The sequence below is a fragment of the Centruroides sculpturatus genome, unplaced genomic scaffold (genome assembly GCF_000671375.1).
Source record: "Centruroides sculpturatus isolate CEXI.00-Female unplaced genomic scaffold, Cexi_2.0 scaffold57, whole genome shotgun sequence".
NCBI lineage: Eukaryota > Metazoa > Arthropoda > Arachnida > Scorpiones > Buthidae > Centruroides > Centruroides sculpturatus.
The window spans coordinates 135,026-159,702 of record NW_019384382.1 but is presented as its reverse complement, the minus strand read 5'-3'; the positions used below and the strand labels follow the sequence as shown (position 1 = coordinate 159,702).

At 29.4% G+C, this 24,677-nt stretch overlaps 1 protein-coding gene across 3 annotated transcripts; it reads right to left on the bottom strand.

Moving 5' to 3' along the window:
- Positions 1-7,687: 7,687 nt before the first annotated feature.
- Positions 7,688-22,772, bottom strand: LOC111617924 (membrane-bound transcription factor site-2 protease-like). 3 transcript variants are annotated; one of them, XM_023359291.1, is made up of 8 exons: positions 22,655-22,759; positions 22,528-22,568; positions 16,160-16,266; positions 15,994-16,064; positions 15,794-15,897; positions 14,406-14,652; positions 14,100-14,280; positions 7,688-7,871 (listed from the first exon to the last, which is right to left on the bottom strand). In XM_023359291.1, the coding sequence occupies exons 4-8, from the start codon at positions 16,045-16,047 to the stop codon at positions 7,762-7,764; spliced, it is 696 nt and encodes a 231-aa protein (XP_023215059.1). In that variant the 5' UTR covers positions 16,048-16,064; positions 16,160-16,266; positions 22,528-22,568; positions 22,655-22,759; the 3' UTR covers positions 7,688-7,761. The 3 variants fall into 3 exon arrangements, with proteins under 3 accessions (XP_023215059.1, XP_023215057.1, XP_023215056.1); XM_023359289.1 differs by having other exon boundaries at positions 7,689-7,871; positions 15,994-16,266; XM_023359288.1 differs by having other exon boundaries at positions 7,692-7,871; positions 15,994-16,266; positions 22,528-22,772.
- Positions 22,773-24,677: the final 1,905 nt, after the last annotated feature.

Here is a 24,677-nt window from a genome sequence, read left to right as displayed (position 1 = left end):
AATGAGACTAAATCTAAAGTAATGGTTTTTCGGAGAGGGGGTAGACTGGGGAAAGCTGATAAATTTTATTTATTTAACTCTGAATTGGAGATAGTTTCGTCCTATAAGTATCTGGGTATTTATTTTACTCCACAGGGTTCTTTTTCTTTTCACTTAGATAAATTGTTTTTGAAATATAAACTACAGCTTTCTAATTTAATAAAACTTATGGTCAGAATGAAGCAGTCTTCTATTAAGTCGTATTATCGATTGTTTGATTCCTTGATACGTTCAAGTTTGGGGTATATGTTCCCTATTTGGGGACCATCTTTTGTTGATAAATTGGAGAAGACGCAATTGAGATTTATTAGATCGATATTTCATATTAATCGTTCGGTGCCTGGACCTGTCTTAAGATTTGAATTGGGTCGTCCACCAATGGCTATACGTTTAACAATGAGTATTTTTAGATACTGGAGTAAAATTTTGGAGTTACCAGATTGCGACCCTAGAAAGTTGATTTATAACAAATTGAAATTAATAGTCGGAAATTCTTCGTTTGTAACTTGGTCCTCCTCAGTTGAAAATTTATTGTCTGAATTAGGTTATTCTACTGACTATTATATTCAGGTCTCAAATAAAAACCTTTTTATGGCTGAAATATTTCAGTCATTAAAAGATAAATACTGGGCTCAAGACATTCAATATATTGAACAAAAGAGTAGGTTTTTTGAGACTTCCTCAATAGCTCCATGGACACCTCGATATTATTTATTATCAAATTTAAGTTATAATATTAAATCCTTGATAATTCAATTGCGACTTAATGACTATACTATTATATTAAATAGGCGTAGAATGAATATTTCCGCCCATTCTAACTGCCCTTTATGTAATCGACTCTGTGAAAATATTAAGAACCATTTATTTGTATCTTGTGAAATTACTGAACATTTAAGGGATACATTATTAACGACTAATTTTGATATGTTTTGTTTATACGATGATAATTTAAGCTCTGACATGTTATTTAAAGTTTATAAATTTTTCTGTTATTTATTAAACATGTTAACATAACATTATTAATTAAGTTTTAATATTTTTGAAATTATGTATAATTATGTTTGTATCTGTTAATGTTGCACGATTTTGTAACCCCATTTGTAAAGGTGAAAGCCATAGCAAATAAATGTTGATTGATTGATTGACTATTTCATAAAGATTTGTGTTCCATATTACTCAAAAAAAAATTAGTAATGGAAACTAAAAAATTTATGTCAAGAATGAAATAATTTTTCTAATATCAGCTAAATATCCTCTACCTGAAAATGAAGGCATATAGCTCATTGGCAATTGCTGGAAATAATCAATTCAAAATGTATCATTATACTTTTTATCTTGTTTATTGTAAAGAAATTTGTAATTCTTTAATTTAAAATTCTCTAATTTAGCATATTTTCATTAGTTAGCCATTATTTTAATTTTAATTGCAAATTTAATCAATGAGAGAACTTCCATTTTGTGTTATCATTTACAAACGATGTAATTGGTTAACATTCAAACTGGAAAACTGCAGAAACAGAAAAATTAAAATAGTTTCAATTTTATTTTCAGTTAGAATTCTGTCTAACTGAAATTGCAAAAATCAGAAGTTTTATCATTTTCAGTTTTAGTTATATTTTCAGATAATATGGAGCCTAGGTCTAAGATATACTCAGTATATTGTTTCAAATGAAAAACAGTATTCTTCATCATATAATTACATTACTACTATTATGTCTGGAAATGTTCCATTATTGTCAGTATTATTACTGTGTGTTATAGATGTCTGGAAAATATATTGAGTACATCTTAAAAATAGTTTGAGACACTGTTTGTCATGCCAATATTTGAACATTACCTTATGGAAATTTTGGACTGTTGAAATATTTTATATCAGATTTAGGATTAACAGTAACCATCAGATACATGCATCCAGTTAACAAATGAGCTAAAAATGCATAGCTCATTATAATGAAAGGGATTGAAAGTTAGGTCTGGGAGACAATTCAAATTAGTTTTTTACTTTTTGATTACAACAGATAGTTTTAATAAACATAAAAATAATTAAGCAGTTTGGACTTATGTTTGACAAAAGATAGTTATAGCAGATATTTCAACAAATGCCTTAAGATTACAATATCTTGATTTGAATTAGATGCTTCTAGTCAGATCCTCTTTCATCTTTATGGCAATACAGCAGAGGGGATCAAATATTTTTTTAATTTCTAGAATGCACTTGTCATCTCTTTCAACTATTAAGAGATCATCTAAAAACTTACTTTTAATAGATCAAAGCATGATTAAATCATAACATCTAAGATCCTTAAAATAAAATTAGTATTGTATTTAAGAATAAATAAGCTTGTTATACATACAGTAGAACCCCAATTAACTGAGGTTCCCCATTATCCAAAATGAACCTGTAAGTGAATACACTACTTATTCATAAAAAAAGTTTAAAATGATAACGTGTTACAAATTCATATTAAAATGTAACCACAATAATAAGCATTCCTATTCTTAAAGCTATTAGCTGTATAATAAAATATAACAATAATTTGATATTATATATGATTAAATTCACTAAGGTATATAAAGAGACTTAAAGGTGATATAAATCTTTTATATTTGTAATTTTAAATTAGAAATGGTCATGGCTATGTTTTATCCTGGTTTTCAGTTATATAAGATATATATCCAAGGTAGCATTGATCCAAATTACCTTGGATAATCAGGGTTCTATTGTAGTACAATAATATAATGTTAAGAAATTTTAACAGCAGTAAATTCCTGAAATTTTTTTTGCTTATGTTGTATCAGTAATGCCCAAACTCTTCAACTGACAGGTCAAATTGTATGTAAGTCATAGGTAGGCAGGCTATAAATATTTTGTTTATCTATATATATACTAAAAGTAAGCATATTCCTATCATTTATAAGTGACTAGTAGCCTGGGATGCCCCCTAGTGGGCATTCTTTACAAATTCCCATGAGGCACATTTGATCCACTTAATATATGAAAGTTTGACGCATACTATTTTAAGGTTTGAAGCAAGTAATATTTAAATGTTTGATGCACTTAATATATATAAATATATACAATTCTTTATCTTAAAAACTAATGTTAATAAATCAATAAACAAACAGCAAACAGGATTTCTATATTAGAAAGTGAAGATATTGTTTATTCAAAGTAATTGAAATAAATAAAATTAATATACTTTAAAAATCTAGTTTTCTTTCCTTCATCTCTCCTATCAAAAAACTTCCCTATAAACAACATTTTTGGTAAAAAAAGGTATTACAGTAGACCCCCCTATAACGTGGGTTCCTATAACGGAGATTCCTATAACGTGGCAAAAAAATTGTGATAGTATTCGTATAAAGATGCTAAAAGGGACTCGTAAAACGTTGCCGCTGACTCGTGTCATGACAGGATTGGTCAAATCTGAACCAATAGTGGACGAGCAGCCGAACTACTTTCCCCCGTCCAGTGCCACGCTATGGAGAGTTTAGGCGGGTAAATTCAGTTTACTATCGTCTGTACAGTATTATATATAAAGTAGGTACTGTATATATAATTATATATTAACTTAATTTATTGTAACTTTATTATAATTATGTATATACTTTCTGCCGTCTAGCGCCACGCTACGGAGAGTTTAGGCGGGTAAGTTGAGTTTACTATCGTCGGTACAGTATGTAAATTAGGTACCGTAAGTCTAATACAGCACTGTAATTTTATACATTTCTTGTGAAAGAAACATTTCTTATTCAACAGCCATATAAATTATTTATATTAATGATGTCTCCAAAGTTCAACGAATTTTTCGCAGAAAAATAATTTATCAGAAATCGTGGCCGCCGTTTGGTGCGGTGCTCCACGATGAAAACAAGCTTAAGCAATGGCGATGTCGAATGGTGCACACTCGGTATAAGTAATCCTACAATTTTTTGTTTATAGCATAGTTTATATGGATTATTCCCAAAAAATGATACGTGTTTTGGAAATGTTGAGTCGAATTAGTCTAGAATTGATTAATTTTATGGAAGAAAACCTTTCAAACAGCTGTAGTCCATAAACTTCACATGTGTTGGGCTGTGATTGGCTCGTGTATTTAAGGATTCCTACAACGTAAAATTCTTATAACATGGAACGTAGCTACGCGTTATAGGGGGGGTCTACTGTATTATTCTGAATCAATTTTTCGTTATTCTCCATGGTATAAATAATAAATTCCTATTACAAATAAAAATAATTTATTTATTGTATGAGGTATGTCCAATCATACAATAGGAAACATGACACTATTAAAAATAATTATTCAGTGTTATTAAACATTCTATAAATACTTTAAAATAGTTTAATTTGTTTATTTGCCTTTGCTGGTAACCCTTGATTTAAATGTATCTGCCATTTTTTTTCAACAAATTTCCCGTCAGTCAATGTGCGACGTTCACTGAGTCACGGGATGTTGTGAACATGCAGCACAAGGTTAATCAAGGCATATAATAAGGCAAGGCAAAGCATATAATAAATATTTATACCATTCCATGGTATAAATAATAAATTCATATCAATAATAAATTCNTTTTACTGTATTAAATCTACTGCTAGAAGCCAATAAAGTGTGTTTCATTGTCTCACATCTAGTTTGCTCTAATAACATTTTAGCTGCTTTAAAAATATTTATGATTATACCACTTTCAATAAACTACAGCTATGACCATTTAGAATATATTATTTACATAAAAGTTAATACTTTATCAAATACTGTGATAACATCTACATATTTAAGAGCCTTAATTTGTTCTTATTTTTGGCTTCTTTTTACCCTGTGAGCACAAAGACAGCTTTTTTTTTGCCATACCCATCTTGAATTTTGATCAGGCCCACAATGAAAGCAACCAGGTGGTGAGAGATAGGGTCCAATATATCCAAGATAAATCTCCCATGAAAAATTCCTGGAATTGCTTGTCCAGATTTGATTCTGTGTCCTCAGAGCACTAAAATTATGCATTAACTGTCTTAACTATCTGGCCAGCCTTAATTTTACTAAGAAATGTTCAACTTGTAAGATGCCTTAGGTTTATCTGCAGCTTACATTCTAAATTTTTAAAATTTAGTATCTGAATGGCACAACATTCAAACTCTTAAAATCAAAACCTTTGTTTTATCCTACCTTTGCCTCCATTCTATTTTATAACTATATGCAGTGGCATAACTAAGATTTTGCTCTAAGTGGTAATCTGTAGGATAATCTAAAAAAATAGAATCAGATTAAAGAAACCTTAAGCATCTCTTACCCTTCATTGCCAACAAATGAGTGTCCCTTATATACCTGTCAGACAAATGTTCTAGAATGTTTCTTATACATTTAGAAGGAAACTTTGAGAAAAAATCTAATATCTGAACTATGATTTTTCTTCTAGAATAATCCATAGTCATGTAATATAAGCAATTGATAACTGGGCATTCATTTTTTTATTATAATAAGAAATGAAATAATTGATTAATATTGAATTATTTGCTAATAAAATGTAATTTTATATTTGTTGTTTAAGACAAAGTTTTTTACTTTAAATTTTATTCGTAAAATTTCTGGATAGGGATCCAACACCCACATTATCTCCCATAAGTATGCCATAGGCCATATGTAATATAACGTTTGAGTGCTATATTATTTTGTTAAAATATTATACTATATATAAAGAAATAGACTATGCATGTTAAATCCAATAAAGCAGTAAATAGTAATGAGAAATAACTCCAAATTCTTTAAAATATAACAAAACTTGGCTTTGTTGGCACTCATCCTAATTTTCAGTTTTCCCAAGCACTTTCAGGCAGCCAAGTCCATTGTCAGAAGAACACACACAAATGAGTCATCTAAACTTGTGACTTGGTTATTGAGACAATTTACTTGCTTGTGTGTCTTCTAATGATGGGCTTGATTGTCTAAAAGTGCTTGGATAAATTGATATTTAAAGTGAGCTCTAAAAAAGAAGAGTTCTGCTATATAAAGATTTTAAATATATCACTAAGTTCCAAATTATTTTGATAAATTTACTCAATGCAGTAGAGTTTTAATAAAATAACTAAGTGAAAAACCATTGTCAATTAATTATAAACATTTTCTCATTTAATGTTTTTTCCTTAAATTATACCAACATGATTGTCATTATAACAGTTTCAATTGTATCTAATAAAATAGAAATAAGGATTTTAAAAATATTCTAATTCTAATTTATGATACAAAAGATTTTATAAATTTAAAAGATATTTTCTTTAGTGATTAAATTATAATAGAAATTTTGTCAAAATAGTGAGAATTATTATTATATTTATTACTTCAATTGATTAATTTTTTATATAATTAACCAAATTAAACTGGCTAAATTTTATATACGCTCAACTGACAAAAATGTTGCACACCAAAAGAAGGCATTGGAATTGAATAAAACTTTTATTAGTGTGAACATAATGAAACTGATACAATAATTTGTGATAAAATATTATAGCAAAGGGTCAATTTTCTGTGAAACAACTATGATTTAAAAGGAAACTTTGTACCTTGTAAGACTGTATATATGATGCTTGCCATTTATATGAACCTTCATATTTCCTGCCTTCAACATACAGTCCTCCTTAGTCAGTCAGTCAGAGTAGCCCAAATGGTAGGCAATTCAACAAAATGGCCACCGTGCTTCCCTTAGTTGGATGATGTAGCCTTTCTCAAATTCTATCAGCTGTGCATAATGTCTTTGACTGTGCTGCACAAGTATGCCTGGCACTCAGATCTCCAAATAACAGGCCTTTGAATGCCAGTGAAAATTCTAAACACAGTAAGCCTTTTTTTTAATAGAATACTGCAAACTGATTTTAAGGCTCTCTGTGACATTACCTAGCATGCAATCATCTGTCTGAGATTTAACTGTATGCAGAGATTTTCAGTAATCAGACAATTCTATTTAGGGGCATGACTTTTTGTCAATGAGTGTATTAACAATTTTACTATATTTTTTTTTAATGATATGAAACCGTGCTTTAATATTTGTTGCTGCTTCGAACACAATAAAGTGCTATAAATTAAGACACTTGGCGGGTTTTCTCATCTTTATTTAGTTGATACATGTGAAAGTTACACTTTTTGGGCTCCTAAACCCCTCTTCAGCCAACTAAAATATTAAAAAAGTATACAACATATATAAAAAATACATAAGTTTTGTAGAATTTATAAAAATATATTGATCTATAACATATCCATGGACCCAAGTCTTACAAATTAATCTTATTCCTAAGTGATGTCACTTTAATTTATAAGACTTGTGTCCATGGATATGTTATAGATCAATATATTTTTATAAATTCTACAAAACTTATGTATTTTTTATATATGTTGTATACTTTTTTAATATTTTAGTTGGCTGAAGAGGGGTTTAGGAGCCCGAAACGTGTAACTTTCACACATATCAACTAAATAAAGATGAGAAAATCTGCCAAGTATCTTAATTTATAGCACTTTATTGTGTTTGAAGCAGCAATTTTACTATAAGTAATATTATCTAAATATATTTCTAATAATTTTAATTGAATAATTAATTAATATTAATATAAATGTAGAATTCTCTACAAATTTTCTATTGTGTAAATTAAAATATAAATTCTATTTTTTATTCTTAATTATTTTTCATGTTTTCAATTAAAATTCTCAAGTAACCTTTCTCATTCTATTACATTTAAAATATTTTATTCCATACTTCTTGATCATTGAGTGTCCAGTGATGAAAGCAAAGTTCATTCTGGGATTCTTTATTGCAACAATCAAACATAGGATTATTTGATGAACCTATAAAATATATTTAAAGTTTAAAAATTATATATATAACAATTTGCTATTATATTTTAATAATAATCATAAAAATAATTTAGTAAGAAGTCCAAAAAAGAATGAAAAATTAGAAATCAGAAAGCATGATGTATACAAAATCTGATATAATAAAGTATTAAAATAAATCATTTTAGCTCAGAAAATTATTTAATTTAAATAATTTTAAATTAATTTCAATTTTTATTAATTTTTTTTTTCTTTTAATTTTTTAGAAAATAAAGCACTCATAAGACAATTTTATAAAAATGCATTAATTTATTCTAAATCAATCTAAACAATTACATTGTTTTGTTTAGAATTGCCACTGTTTAAAAAATGCTTAAATAAAATTCTATATAAAAAATATTTTCTTTACTCTTCTAATCTATTTTAATTTCATTATTTTAATCTGTTTTAGTTTTTCCCTTACTAAAAATTTAAATGTTTGATAAAATGAAGACTTGTTCAATATTGTTTTTTAATGGAAGATCAATGTTAACAATCAATTAGACTTTACAAGAAATGAGGATAAAAATATAACACAATCATTTTCCTTTATAAAATTTTTCTTCTATATAGTTTCATATATTTATACAGTTTATAGATATCTAATGTAATTTACATACAAATACATTAGTCCTAAACATTTTAATTTATAAATAATTACATTTCAAAAAACTTGTATAAAACTTCATATTCATTGTGTGTCATATTATATATTTGATCAGAATTGTGTTCTCAGGAAACCTCAATAAATTTATTATTATTAAATTAACTTATATATACAGGAAATCCTTGTTAATTTGAACTCAGATACCATATTTACTCATGTATAAGATGATCTCACATACAGGACCAGGTGTGACTTTAAAGATCAAAATAAAGAGAATTAGATTTATTAACACAATTCTAATTTTATTTTGTTTAATCACAAATAAAATATCAAATGTATGTAAATGCACACATTGTCCTGCAAAAATTACTGGCATTTTAAACTTTAAGGAAAAATCTTGTAAAATCAATAACATAATTTGTTCACGTAAGCTGGGCAATCGGGAACTTTTTTTGCTAATTCTTAACAGTCGAATCCACTTTCTGTTGATTAAACTTATAAGTTTTTCCAAATTCTGATTTCTGAATAATCATCTGTTTTCATATGGGAATGGATTAAAACTTATATATAAACATCAACTCACAGCCCGAGTATATAACAACATTACCAAACGATCGCCTAATTATCGGGCTATAATATGGCTACTTTAAATGATTGGAATAAAGTAATTTGACATTAGAGGTAGGCGTTAGGCGCCATCTCTTAATTAAATTAATAATTAAAATTAAATAAATAAATTATTAAATAAATTTAGAACATTCTGGAATAAAATTACTTTATTCCAATCATTTAAAGTAGCAATATTATAGCCCGATAATTAGGCGATCGTTTGGTGATATTAAAACTTATATCGGGCTCCCATGTGATTATGGAATTTCAATTTGAAATTCAATTCAAAAACTTTGCTTTTGCTGTTGCTATTCATCTTTACTCCTGACAATACATAAGAATGATTCAAATGACCTAGATAAAATACTTTTGTTTTTAAACACCAGAGGGTGAGCATCTGATAAAAATGCAAATACACAGTTCACAAAAATTATTGCAAAAATGTAAAGAATCCTTCGCTTGCATGTATAGGACAACCTAGGTTTTTGAAGCCGTGAAAAATGAATAAAAACCTCATCTTACATGTGAGTAAATACAGTAGTTTGAAATCCCATTAGTTTGTAACTGTACATTAGTCCTGGCTGGGAATATAGGGACTTACATGTTAATCAATCCTGTTAGTTTGAAATACAGCTACTTCATAATTTGAAGTGAAAATTCTGTCTGAACTGTGATATGGCTATGTTCATTCATTTGTTTAGATTGAAGTACCTCCATGCTATAAAAAAACAATAGACTAAGAACAATTCTAATCTGGTCAATATGACTGCTTTTACAGTAATGCATTTTTGGGTGTCACCTTACATATGGACTACCCCTTTTTTCTCTTATTTCATAAAATACAACTAGATTTTGGAATTGTGAGATTGGGTAATGAGTAGCAGATTGAGATATTTGTATGACTCTAAACTACTACTTTTTGGGCCACTTGAAAAATAATTTGGGCTACGTTTTGAGGAATTCTGCTTTACTTTTTATAAAACCTATCTGGCAAACTTTGTAGTTCTCACAGGACACATGCTGTTCAGATTAAAAGCATTCTAAATGATTTTAATAAACATGTTTCATTTCTTAGTTATATAAAGAAAATATTCTATCAATCATTTATAACAATTTATCATCAATCATTGCAAGGAAATGCAATTTATGTGGAAGACTTATAAGTAATGCATAATACAACTGAACTCCATTTATATATTTTTCACAATTATATGTTAAATATCTTTTTGTATGGTAGTTTCTCCATTATAAAATTTTTCAGTTATTATTTTGCACTTATACATGCTATTTTTCAGTGCCCTAAGGCACTTTTTTCTCATTTATGCATTATTCACTTTAAAATGGAAAAATTTAAAGTAATTATTAAAAGTGAAAAAGTGAATTATGTATTCAGTTCAGATCAGTACACACTGACAGTAAATTGCATGCAAATGCAAACAGTAGAGTGAATAATACAGTATGTAATGAGTAACACCATTTTCAATGAATTTTCTTGCTTAGCAAATTTCTCCAGTCCAACAAATTGATAATTTTTAAAATATAAAATATATAAAAATATAAATTTATCGAAATTACAAAATGTCTTCATTTTCTGTCATTCACAATACCAGCAACAGTCCAAAACAATTTTTTACTTACAGAAACAACCTTTTATTTGAGGCTTTGTCTCTGAAAAACAACAGAAAGTCCTGTGAGTGACAGAAAATGAAGACATTTTGCAGCTTCAATATAATTATATATTTTATGTTTTAATGTAAATACCATTGTCCAAAAATTTTTAATTTTAATCAATTGTATTGTAAATTATAGTATTGGCATAATCACTAGACATATTTATCCATTTTGCATTTTTTGCAGAAATACAGTCTCAAATAAAAGATTGTCTTCATAAGTGAAAATTGTTTTGGACAGTCACTGGTGATATGAACAATGAAAAATGAATGCATTCTGTAGCTTCAATATACTTATAAGTTTATATATTTTATATTTTAATATATATTGGCCAAAAATGCTTAATTTTGAAAATTTTTGCTTTCAACCAGAAAATAATGTTAGTCACTTAGTGAAATTGGCTCACACTGTGGTGTGAGCCAATTTCACTAAGTGACTCATTTGTTTTCACTATTCATTGTTAGAGTAGCTAACCTTTAAAATGACTTTTCATTCTTTCATGTGACTGCAGTTTCAGTGGGACGAGACAACTGATGTTATATTCTGGTACAGTATGTGACAAGTCCATTGAAAAAAACAAAACTTGGTCAACTTTTTAAAGTACAAAACAATTTAACATTGTTTAACTTTTCTTTTTATATGTTATTCAAATGTATTGCACTTATAGTAAATTGAAACTTCTTTGTTAAGAATTACTTGTACAAATTCAGTTGTACAATGTTACAGCACAAATTAGTGCTTTGCCATATTTTTGCGATTCAGTCTGGAAGAAATTTGAAAGTAGTCTCATTTGTATGTTACTTTTCATATATTTGATATTTTTCTGTTTTCTTGAAAAACATATACAGTGGTACCTAAGGATACGAAATTAATCCGTTCCGAAACTAAGATCACATCATGAAAATGTCGTAAGGTGAATCATTTTTCCTCATACGATTACATGTAAAATCAAATAATTTGTTCCAACATTAAAAACACACTCAAATTAAAGCTAAGTAGTACATTAAAAAAAAAAATATAGTAAGGAAAACACTAAAAAATGCGTTTTGTAGTTGTAAATGTATAAATAACCATAATAGAATATTAATTGATAAAAAAAAAAATGTAATTTTATTTGCACTTTACCTTTGAGGACAGACGATGGTGGAGGTGTAAACTGGTAGCGGAAGAGAGGGATAAGGGAAATGACACTAAAACTTAACTTACATAACATAATGTAACAATAACTTAAAAATAACTTAGAAAAGATAAAAAAATTAGTGTTGTTTTATATATTTTTTAAAAAATTTTTATTCACTGCTTTTTGCTTTCTTTCCTTCACTTCCATCAGCACTTTCACTGGATAGATATCGCTTGGTAGAATATCTATCCAAAGAGGTTTGGTTTTGCCTACTTTTTAAAATGTTTCTAAAATGACTTAAGCAAATGTCATTACTTCGAGCATCATATTGCTGCTCGGAGTAATGACATATGCTTAAGTCAGCATGAACCTTTTCGGCCAGTGCAATGTTTTTCGGGATGTTTCTTTTCAATAAAATCAGTCACTTTCTGATAATATCTCAAGATTTCCTTTATCGAGCGAGATCCTTCCACGATGAAGCAAACACGCAGACTGAGACAGATGAACTGAAGTGAATAAAAATTGGCGCTGCGAACTAATGTAACGTCGTATGGTGAGTTTTTGTTCGTATCGTGGAGCAAAAATATGTTTGATTTTCATGTCGTATCCTGAAAATTTCATATGCTGGGGTGTTTGTATCATGAGGTACCACTGTAAATGGGATTTGATTGTATAGTTAATTTTCCCCCTAAAAAATAAGAATTTATCTTGTTTTTTAATGATCTGACTTTAGAAAATATTTTATGAAATAAATACAAACATTTGAGATGATTATATACCATATATCTATGCAGATAGGACAACCATCAGATAAGATGAGGTATAAATTTTTGTCAAAGTTTTATAGTTTTATGATATATTTGTCCTATAAGATGACCCTAAAACTATCATCAGCCTATGAATTTAGTTTAGATCAGCGATCATCTGGATAATAATACTGCAAAGCATATACAGAATTATGTCATATTTGTAATTTTTCGAATGAACCAATTTTATTTTCTTGCATCTAACAGTACAGGTATACCTCGAGTTACATCGTTCTTGATTATCCGTCATTTGTCAAAAAATATATGGAAAAATAAAATTCAAGTTTAAGTCATTTTATTTGACTTTACGTCCATCCGCCACAAATATTGAAGTCGTAATATCACTAGAAAAGCATTAAAACACACAAAATCATATTAAAATATGTACATTTACAGTAAATGTTAACATAATCATCATAAATCCTAGAGAATGAAACATGAAAACATCTGTGTTTCTGTGTTGTCGTCTTATTTAGTGGTCTTTAAGTGCTCAATATTGGTGTTTTCCACAGTAGCTCCAATATCTAATTTGGCATCATTGTCAGCACCACTCAATATTGGTAAATTTAATATAAATTAGTTTATTTTCTACTGTCACAAGATAATTTTAATAACTGTATTTTTTATTTAACTTTACAAAATCATCTTATTTTATAATGTCTTAGAGCAAACCACATTCACAAATACAGAGTCCACTATGTACCGTAAGCATCGCCAAATTATAAACATGTATATTTACAAGTATGTACTGTACGTACATGAATTTGTAAATTTCGATTACTTTTTTCTATACTATATTAAAAACTAAAATTTATTTGTTTGTAAGCCTAAAATAGATTCTTATTAACCGTATATTATTTAAATTGCATTTATAAATAAAATACAGAACTGGGAACGGTTACTTGTGGTTTAGCCTAGTGACAAGTAAATTCGACTCACGTCGTTTTTTGACCTCTCCTGGAACCAATTACTGACGTAAGGCGAGGTATACCTGGCTACCTTGTGATTATTGCAAACATTCACACTGATTCGGGCATTTGGGTAATGACCTTGACTATTCACAAAAATGTCATATGGACTATTTAAATACATTGGTGAGCGATTTGTTTTATTTTATAATGGTTTTAATTTATATAAATTTAAATCTAATTTTTTTTTGTATCTGCTCTATAAGATGACCCTGGATTTTGGGTTTTTTTTTAATGATTCAACTATTGTCTTATCTGCGCAGATATATGGTATATATAAAATTAAATTAAAATTATTATAAAGCAATAATTTAAGTTTTCCTAAAATTATTATTAAGTTTAAATTTATTTAAAAGTTTATTTTAATGTGATATAGTTATTTTTTTTATTTTACTCTATTTTTAATAAATTGCTTATTACCTTTTATTGCTACATCTTCTTGCATGATAAATGTAATTGGTACACAATAACCTTGAGATGGTTGATTTATTTTATCCTGTAAGCATTTTTTCCAATGTTCTTCTGTTTGAATGGAACAAGATACAATGGCTGTAATAACATCACCAGTCTCCAACCCTGCAGGGCCATCTACTCCTGAATTCTTGATATTCAAATACGGACAAAATTAATTTTAATAATTCAAAAATATTTATTCTTTAAAATATTATATTACATTAGTAAATAAATTAAATATAATAGTAACTTCTAATCATAATCAATAAATACCTCAGCAATATATGTGACAGTTACTCCGGAACCATATTGGTAAAATGGAAACAGCAGAAATGCATTAACATATAATAAAAATGATGCACATAAAACCAACACAATATTATGCCAAACACCTGCACAATATATCCTCAATTGTTGCCATGGTGTTAACAATGTCATACTTTCAGTTGATAAATCAACAAATGCACCAGGAAATATTCCAAAAATAAACAAACCAGAACCATGAATCTTGACATTTTCTCTAGAGAGAAAAACAAGCAGTTTATATTCCTAAATATTAAAAAACAAAACTACAATCAAATTCTAACTAACTATATTAAACTTATTTTGTATTATTACATATTTATATGTTCATAAATTGTAATATTTTGTTTATCTAAACCAGTGATTCTCAACCACTATGCTGAGAGATTTTTGAAATGTGCTGCACTGCAAATACGCATGTATATGCAATGTCAGACAAGTAGTTCAATTGGTTCTACTTTCCTAGGATGTGATTGGAATTGTAATCAGCCAATAGTTATCAAGGCATTTAGAAAATGTTACCTACATAACCAACTGCATTTAAAAATCAGTTATTATGTCACTAGTTGCCCTGCGGTACTTACCAAAGTAATCGTGTGTGCTGCCAAATTTTTAAATTATTAAAAGTGTACTGTGAAGAAAGGTTTAGAATCACTGATCTAAACATTCATAAAGAAATTTTTATCTTATCAACTATAAATAGAAATAAAGTTTTTATGAAAAGGTTTAAATAGAAAATACCATAATTTTTTGAGTGTAAGCTGCAGGAGGTAAAAATAGATCACTGTTGTAATCTAATCAACAGATAAGCCGAACTTTTATACTAACTACACCAACTTTTAATTGCTGACAAATACTCAATGTTAAAAACAAAAATAATTATTAAAACGATAGTCGCAATTATTATTCTAAAATATTAATCACAACAAATGAAGTTCATTGACAATTTCAATTTCAAAGTTCATTATCATTGTGCCATTAAATTAACTAACTTGTGTAAATTTTGATTTTTTCCTGATATCAGTAATAATGAAGATCAATAATGATATTAGCCAATATTCATTTTTCCAACTTTGATATCGGAAAATACTGTCAATAATTGATAGTCAATTATTTAATAACGTTGAACACTAGTTCAGATGATGCAGCCATCTGCAAAGTGATTCATAAATGATGAGTCACAGTTTTGTAAGTCAAAATCTCTCCCTTTTCCAATGTAAACCAGCATATAAGCTGTGGTTTATACTACAAAAATTATGTTAGATTAAAATTTCTAAATGCATGTTAATAATTATATACAGTAAATTATGATTTTAAGATTTTATAATATACAGTACATATATAGAATTAAATCTTACCTTGCAGCAGCAAGTGCATGTCCTAATTCATGAAAAATACTACACATTAATAATGTAACAAAATAATATATTACATGAGATAATGGTAAATTCACTCCTGGAAACTAAAACAATAAATAAAATATCAACTTTTTCAATAAATAAAATATCAAATAACTTTAATTAATAAATTATAATGAAATAGTATAATTTTAACTTACTACTGGTTGCAAAATTTGTTCTGTTTTAATATCATAGCTTAAGGAGTCATACATATTCTTAGCAGTATATGCTAATAGAAATAATGATGGTATGATTAAAATACTTGTAACAAGAGATCCAAAGCTGAACCACTTCCGAAGCCATCGAGCTTTATAATTACTCAACTTTTTAAATAATCTGTTCCAACGACTTGTATACCATTGTAATTGGCATGGTTTGAACGTGAGATTACTTTTTTCTAATAGTACCAAATATGGATGTAACATGCATGACTGAAGAATACATAGAAAATTAGAGTAATTATTAGTAAAAAAAAATAAATCAATCTAACAAACTAAAACTATGACATATATTTTAAGCTCTTTTATAATTCTACTATGTCATAAATTTAAATTTCAAAATATTGATAGAGTTGATAATATGTTATTATATTTTTCAATGACTTAAACATTCTTTTCTAAAAATTTTTAGTTTGATTATAAATCATATTAGAGAATTAATTTCTCAGCAACAATAAATTTAAAGCAGTAAAAATTTTATACATTCTAATCATAATAAATTTCTCAAAATTCAAACATAACTCCAATTTTTCCAGTGCCTTTTTGCCAAATATCCATTTAGATGTTTTTCTGGCCACTCAGCTGATAAACTTCATGAAAAAGTATATACTTTTTCATGAAGTTTATCAGCTGAGTGGCCANCATATTTACATATATATATATATATATAAACAAAATTTTTTTCTATTTCTGGAGTATAGTTCAATCTCAATTTTTAACATACATTTACCAGATTTTGTTTAAAATATTTTTAAATTGTGGCAAGTTTTATTTAAACAATCAAAATTGTACAATTTTGCAATTTGCAATGAAGACAACTTGCAGTCAACTGGGTGCCCTGTTGCTTATATAACATCTGAAAACTCTCCAGATTGTTGCCCTGCCTTCGTCCAAAGATGACTCAGCTCTTGGTCTCTCCAAGAATTTGAATCTCTCAGATAATGCCAGAATCATGTTGAGAGTCAACTTATGGGTGCAAGGAGGTCTCGTCAATGGTTCACTAGGAACTAAATGCTACGTTATATATGCTCCTAATGCTTGCCCTCCAGCTCTTCCTGTGTTTATTTTAGTGGAATTCGATAGCTATCAGAAACCTTTCATCTATGGTAATTTGTTTCCAATAATCCCCATAACATGCTCTTCAAACGACGGCAGTATATTGTGATCTCATAGACAATTTCCTCTTATCTTACTCAATGACTATACATAAATCACAGAGATTAACTCTTCCAAAAATCAAAATATATATAGGTAAAAAAGAGATAGCTATCGGTCTCACCTATGTTGCATACAGTTGAGTGAAAAAAAAATAACTGACATAGTATTTTAAAACAGTTACAGTAAACATAACTACGAGTCAATCTGTAAGTCCAAGGCCCAAAGTGATAGACAGGATTTCATGATATGTTGGCATAGCAATTAATTAAATTAATGGCTTATTCTGACCTTATATTTGTACCTTTAAATCAGTGTTTCTCAACCTCTAACGAATTGTCGCCCCCTTCAATAAAACCATTACACAGTATCATCCCCTTCACTTCAAAATTCCAATGCCGAGGGCCAAGGCTAACGCCAAATTCGTACTGCATTGAATAGACTATTGACTAGTATAATGTTATTTGTTTAATTATTGTACGATATAACAAATAAAATATCTAATTATTCTTAATATAATGTTTTACTATAGCGCCCAGAAAATTGTTTTCGCCCCAAAATATAAATTGTTACAAATCGGCCCTCAACATGGAAAAACACCCACATGGGGGCGATATCGCCCCGTTGAGAAACACTGCTTTAAATGATACAACAGAAATCAAATATATTGTTGAGAACTAATGATTCTTTCTCTCTTTTTTCCCTCATAATCTAGAAAATGAAGATGCAAGCAGCCTCGCTCCGACTACATGCTGATACAGCATTACATAACTAGTTTAATTAGCCAGATTATAGCCAAATATTTAAGATGCTCTTTGGTTAGAATTGAATGTTTTTGAGATTTGTTCTGGTCCATCTTCTGATAAGTTATTTTTGAAAGACTTTCAACTTTTGATCATTGGTGTTGTCAATAGTCAATAGCAATGGCTTAATCAATACATTAAAATTTGGATCTGTGCATATGAATCTTACTATATATTATTAAATAAATTTTGATCTGTTTTCACAGATCATTATTATTTTTATTTTTATGTATTAAAAAGAGCTTTTTTTGCAATTTGTATCATATGTTCTTTACGAATATATGACAAATTTATTGGTCTAGGCTTTATTGCCCAAACCAATAGAATTTGTGATAAATCTTCCTGCCTGATGTTGACCATTGATATTTCTGTGCAAAATCCTCTGAAGATTGAATACAACAAATCTCTGAAAAATGTTCATGAATTTAAAAAAAGACTGGTAAAAGGAAGGTACAATTTTTACTCTTGTTTAAACTAAGTAGTTAAATATTGAAATTAAAATGATTAGATATGCATAGTCTAATTGAAAAAAATGAAAAAAAGAAAAATTAGAATATTTTACAGTGAATTCTCTTTTTATATCTGTTTTTTAAATATAATTTTAAAGTTATGTGACCTAATGATCCAATCTTTTATAAGGACATTAGATCTATCATTATCTCACAGCAGTATGCAGAAATGTTCTATTGTGTGCTGCCCCAAGATGCACTTTATGAGTGGAAATTACGTAAGAGTAATCAAAGTGTGTGTGCATAAACTGCTTAAATTATAATACAGTGTATAAAATGCATGGATGTGACAACAAACTTTCATCTTAAATGCAATATGCCAGTGTTTTTCAACCTGTGGGTCGTGACCCCAGATGGGTCACAAAGCCATACACGGGGGTTGCGGGTAAAAGAAAAAGACAAGTGTTTATAAATCCTACACTACAATAAAAAACTACAATTTCAGTGAGAAGGCTGTGCCTGTTTATTTTATAGTACAATTAGTTTTTTTTATCGATATTTAAATCTCAACAGAAAGAAAATTAAATACGTAGTTTTTAAAATCACTGACATAGTTTTAATACAGCCGTGGGGGTCGCCAAAATTTTTTAACTTGTAAAGGGGTCATGTATTCAAGAAGGTTGAAAAACATTGCAATATGTAATATTGGTTCAAAGGCACTTTTTAATGGTAGAATGAATAAATAAAACAAAGTAATAACAAACATTTTTATTATATTTGTTGGTCACAGAATGTATCTTCCTAATTAGCATGTATTTGAATGGAAAGTGATTTTACATGAGATTCTTAGATACATATAAATTACTCAAAAAGAGAACACACTGTATCTTGTCAAGTGTTACTTCCTAGAGCTACAGAAATGCTACTCAAACTGGTCCACAATGAAATTTCACTTAAAATTTCATAAATTATGTTAATGAAACTATTAAAAAAAATGTCTTCAAAGTCTATTAAAACATATTTTTTATTAATTTCATTTTTATTTATTATTTAAATATTTAGTACCAAAAGTGGACTGGCATTGAAAAAGGCTTGGGAATTACTTGAAAATGATCCACAAACTCATTTTTTAAAAATGATTAGAAACAAATTTGTTATTGTATTTGTCTTACTAACTCAGTCTAAATACAGTAGACTCCCCTATAAGACTGGTTCCTATAATTATGATTCCTATAAGACGGCAAAAAAATTGTGGCGGTATCCGTACACAACAGTAAAAAAGCTCCTATAATTACGTAAAACGTCATCAGGCAGCCGAACTACTTTACCGCCATCCAGCACCACGCTACGGACAGTTTAGGCGGGTAAATTGAGTTTAGTTTCGTCTGTACATATAATTATATATAAATTAAGTACTATATATATAATTATATATTAACTTAATTTATTGTAACTTTATTATAATTATATATATGCTTTCCGCTGTCTAGCGCCACACTACGGAGAGTTTAGGCGAACTATCGTCTGTACAGTATGTAAATTAGGTACCGTAAGTCTAATACAGTACTGTAATTTTATACATTTCGTGTGAAAGAAACATTCCTTATTCAACGGCGATTAAAATTATTTGTATTAATGATGTCTCCAAAGTTCAACGAATTTTTCGCAGAAAAATAACATCAGAAATCGTGGCCACGGTTTGCTGAGCTGTTCCGCGATGAAAACAAGCTTGAGCAACGGCGATGTCGAATGGTGCACACTCGGTAAGTAATCCTACAATTTTTTGTTTATAGTGTAGTTTATACAGATTATTTCCAAAAAACATATACGGATTAATCTAGAATCGATTAATTTTATGAAAGAAAACTTTTCAAACAGCCGTAGTCCGTAAAGTGCATACGTGTCGGGCTGTGATTGGCAAGGACTTGTAAGAAATCGATTCATAAAGGACGGAATGTATCTACCGTCTTATAGGGGGGTCGACTGTACTAAAATAATAATAAAAGAAAATGCATTTGAATTCCAAATTTTTTTATAACTATTTTTATTTAATTTTAGAAAGATACTGATTGGAATGAAACATCTTATCTATGAATACAAAAAATTTTAGTAGTACTAATCTATAGCTAAATATCCTTGATCAGCAATTCTTTTGTACATCCTTTTGGAATTTTTGTTTGTATAGGGATGGCCTAAAATCCTAGTAGAGTGCTGATATTATCTGGCACAGTTTGTACTAAGCTATTACAAACTGTAGTCCTCAACAATTCTTCTAAATTTTTTTGATTATACCAGATTACAATAAAACTTTATCTGTAAAGTACTCTCTTTCTGATAAAGTTTTACAATCTGTTACTCTTGTAATATCATTTTTTTAAATTTTCGTTTGTTGCAAATAGGTAGAAGTGCATCTAGGTAGCTCCAATGGCAGTACTTCCAAGATCATGGCATTTAATTATTTGACCAATGTGATTATGCTGGCTTCGAGTAGCCCACTTGACTGTTCATGGTGTACTTAATGTTATATAGTTATAGGGAGTGTGGGGGCTTGCCTATGTCAACTGAGACACATGTCTACATGCAAAGCATGTAGACATGTGCCTCAGAATAGCAGTAGACTAACACAAGTTAAAAACTGACCTTCACATCCTACTGGCTACCTAAGTGTAATTTTATGGTTGCAAGTATATTAAAATCCACATGCTTAATTGTACTCATCGAGTAAATGATGCAGCTGCTTGATGAAATGTCCCTTTCAGTTGTAACCCTTTGTCAGAAAAGTGTGATTTTTTTTTGCTTCCATGAGTGAAAAGGAGGCAGATGAAAGGGACGTTTCTTCAAGACACACAAACATCCAATGGACTGTGACAAATGAGCTAACAAGCATCACATTTGGCACTTTCTCTGCTTGCTTCCAAGACCTCCAGAAACATTGGCACTTGTATATAGATTGCTGAGGGGACTACTTTGACAGGAGCTAGTGTGGCTGTCCGCCATTTTGTACATGTGTATATGCGGCTGTCCGCCATTTTGTACAAATAGCTATAGTATTTATATTTAGAATTCCTTTGTTCTTTCCTTTCTTTCTTCTTCTTTCCACTAATAACTATTTCTGGTCACCCGACAGAAGCGGGAACTTCGTGGGGCCTGATTGGTGGTTTTGCCAACGAGGACAGGGAGGGGTCTTGCCCGTGGGGTTGGTAAGTGTAGACAAAGGGGTGAGAAGAAAGGACAGTTTGGTTTTGGACACCGAGAGAAGAGGTGTTGGATGAATCGTGGGTATCGTTCGTCAGAACTCGTCGACAAAGAAAAAAGGCCGAGAGGACCAAGTGGAAAGGAGTCCAGAAAAGGACCAGGGACTTGTCCGATGAGAGCCTAGTGTAGACTTAAATCCCAGTGAAGATTACCATACGAGAAATGGTGTACAATCCGATGTCGACTGATAAAATCCCCGTAGCCATCGACCACCCCGATCAGGACCCCTGTGCTAACTACCGGTAGACTTCTTCTCCTTCTTTCTTCTTTTTTTCTCTTATTAGTGTAGTATTAGGTTAAGTTAGTTATAAGTTAGTACTAGAATACAATCACGCGAGAATAATTCCCCGTGAGAACCTGAACGAGAGCAGAGACCGATTGTATATATCTATGTATTTTGTCTCTGATGGGCATCAGTATTCTGGTTGTTAATTCTGGTTGTAATAAACTGTTCGTTTATTGGAATTTGTTGGAATACTTTGTCTTGTACATTCCAAACCCTCACACTAGGATCATTACTTGGTAATTGCAATTTTCTATTTTTTATGAGCTTTGTCTTGAAATTTTTCTGACAGAGGATGTATATATAGTTTATTTTTATGTATCTTTACTATTCGTACTGATTTTTATATTAAATAGAATTAATATATTATGTATTAATAAGTAAGAGTGTCTCTGAATGAGGAACTGACCGCTCTGGGTGGGATCAACCCTTATTCAGAGCGTATTAATGTAATAAAAGAATAACTTCATAAAAGAAAATTGTGTACATGAAAACATAAAACAATATTCGTTTACGAATGAATAATTACCTTAAATACAAGATCAAAAAATCCTATGACGATCCAAATGACTGCAACGACGATCAAAATTGTTATAAACATTTTAAATCACAATAAAAAGCAACTGTTTATATTTGCAAGCCTAAACAACATTTACATTTGAAATTCTAAGTAAGAGAGTTGTTACGAAAGAAATAAAATATATGACGAATTCAGGAATAAATGAATGCAGACAATTTTAAACAGTACTCAAACACCGCCTCGTCTGCCATCTTAGTGATTAAAACGCCCTCTGTTAAAATATTTATATATAAAACGAAATAATAACAGAAATTTGAAAAATAATTTCATGCTTGTAAATTATTTTTAATCTTATAAATGTGAGGCTCCGGAAGTGAACCGGAACCATACTTATAAATAAATTTTGTTTAATTAGGTAAAAATAAAATATTATTTTGTAAAGCTGCTGAAAAAAAGAAATCTACTAGTGTCCAGGGCCGTGCCGTAGATTTTCTCAGTGTGATGCAAGTCTTCTTCTTCTATGTTTATATGGAGAATTTAGCACTATGTGATACAAGTCTTCGAAATGCCGCCCCTTAAATGTTTTTCTCTAAAATACATTCGGTTGTGATTTAAAAAAACTGCACAAATTGTACGAATACTATTTTTATTTTGAAAATAAAAATTACTTTAAAATAATGATATCAAGTATCAACTACAAGAATCTACTACAGTTTTACCCTTCTAACTTTAGCAAATTCGTTAATTAGGGAATCGTAATCTAGAGTGGCAGTCAATGTAGATTCAATAGAAATTAATGATAGATTTCTAAGTTCAATAAGCCAAACAGGCTTATTGAACTTCTTAATTAGAGACAGAGAGTGTTAATAAAATTCTCAGATCTACGACAGTATTCGGACACAAAGTAGTTAAGTTATTTTGGCATATATTATTTAAAACATCCAAAGGTTTCATAGAATACGGTGGCATTCGGGATATATCACGTAATTCTTCTCGAAGATCATTTGCATTTATATCTGATTCATTTTCCACCGAAAGTATTGATTGGAGACTGGTACAATGATTTTCTAGCGTTTTATCATCTAAATCCCTGAGTTTTAAAATGTCATATAAAAACTGAAAATTTTTTGTTATGGGTTTCCAGAAGCGTGAATCGTTCATTCAGAGAATTAAGGGTAATATCCAGAATATAATTGAAAAAGTTTATTTTAAATTTACTCTCTTCTGTTAAAGGTTCGTCGACAGCTTCTTCGTAGTAAAATTGATGCTTTTTCCTTTTGGCTCTAACTTCAGTTTCGGCAGGAAATTCTTTACTGCATTCAAGATTCTCCGCAATCTCATTAGCAGCAATTTTCATCCGATCATATCCAAATTGTCTATAACTTTTCACTTGTTGTATGGTTTCCGATAACATCCTTACACAATCTGACAAATTTATAGTTACAGATTGCAATAGCTTTCGAGACTGAATTTATTTCAAATAAAATATCGTGCCAAAGAATTACACTGCATATAAACTTGTAATTTTTAATATTTTTTTTGCTAACCCACTTGCTTTCACTTTAGTTTCCGCATTTCTGTTGACGTCTTCTATTATTTGGAATAATGCGTCATAGATTTTGCAAAGTTGAAATCGTAAAGATTTTAAGGCATCTATTCTGCTTGACCTAAGGCATCTATAGTAGCGCTCAATGGTTTTAGAGTTAATTGTGAGACATTTTTTAGCACTTCCCAACGCTTTGTAGAACCAGAAAAAAAGTGTAAAGTTCTTGTACAATAGAAAAAAGTTATTGTTTCTGTAGAAGAAGATGCTGCATCATTCACAACTAGGTTTAAAGAATGACGCGCGCAGGGCACGTAAAACGCCCTTGCATATTTTTCAAGTATTCTATTTTGTACACCCTTACTCCTTTCGTATTAGCTCCATTGTCATAGCCTTGTCCTCTAAGCCATTTTAACTCTAAACCTAACTTTTCCAAATGTGTCAGAATAAGTTCTGTTAAACCCTCTCCAGTTGAATCACAAGCTTAAAAAAACCAATAAAGAATTCTTCGGTTTTATATTTATTTTGAATGGAGTTAAAAGCGACAACTCTTTTAATGAGAGCTGTTCAATATGACTTACGTCTGGGGTACAATCGGCGATTATCGAAAAATATT

Excerpts from the sequence above, each read along its gene's own strand:
- LOC111617924 (XM_023359288.1), bottom strand. The coding sequence starts at position 22,599 with ATGTTTATAACAATTTTGATCGTCGTTGCAGTCATTTGGATCGTCATA. Across the intron at positions 15,898-15,993 it reads AACAAATTTTGCAACCAGTA|TTTCCAGGAGTGAATTTACC; the intron begins GTAAGTTAAAAT and ends TTATTGTTTTAG. Across the intron at positions 7,872-14,099 it reads AGAAGATGTAGCAATAAAAG|GTTCATCAAATAATCCTATG; the intron begins GTAATAAGCAAT and ends TATATTTTATAG.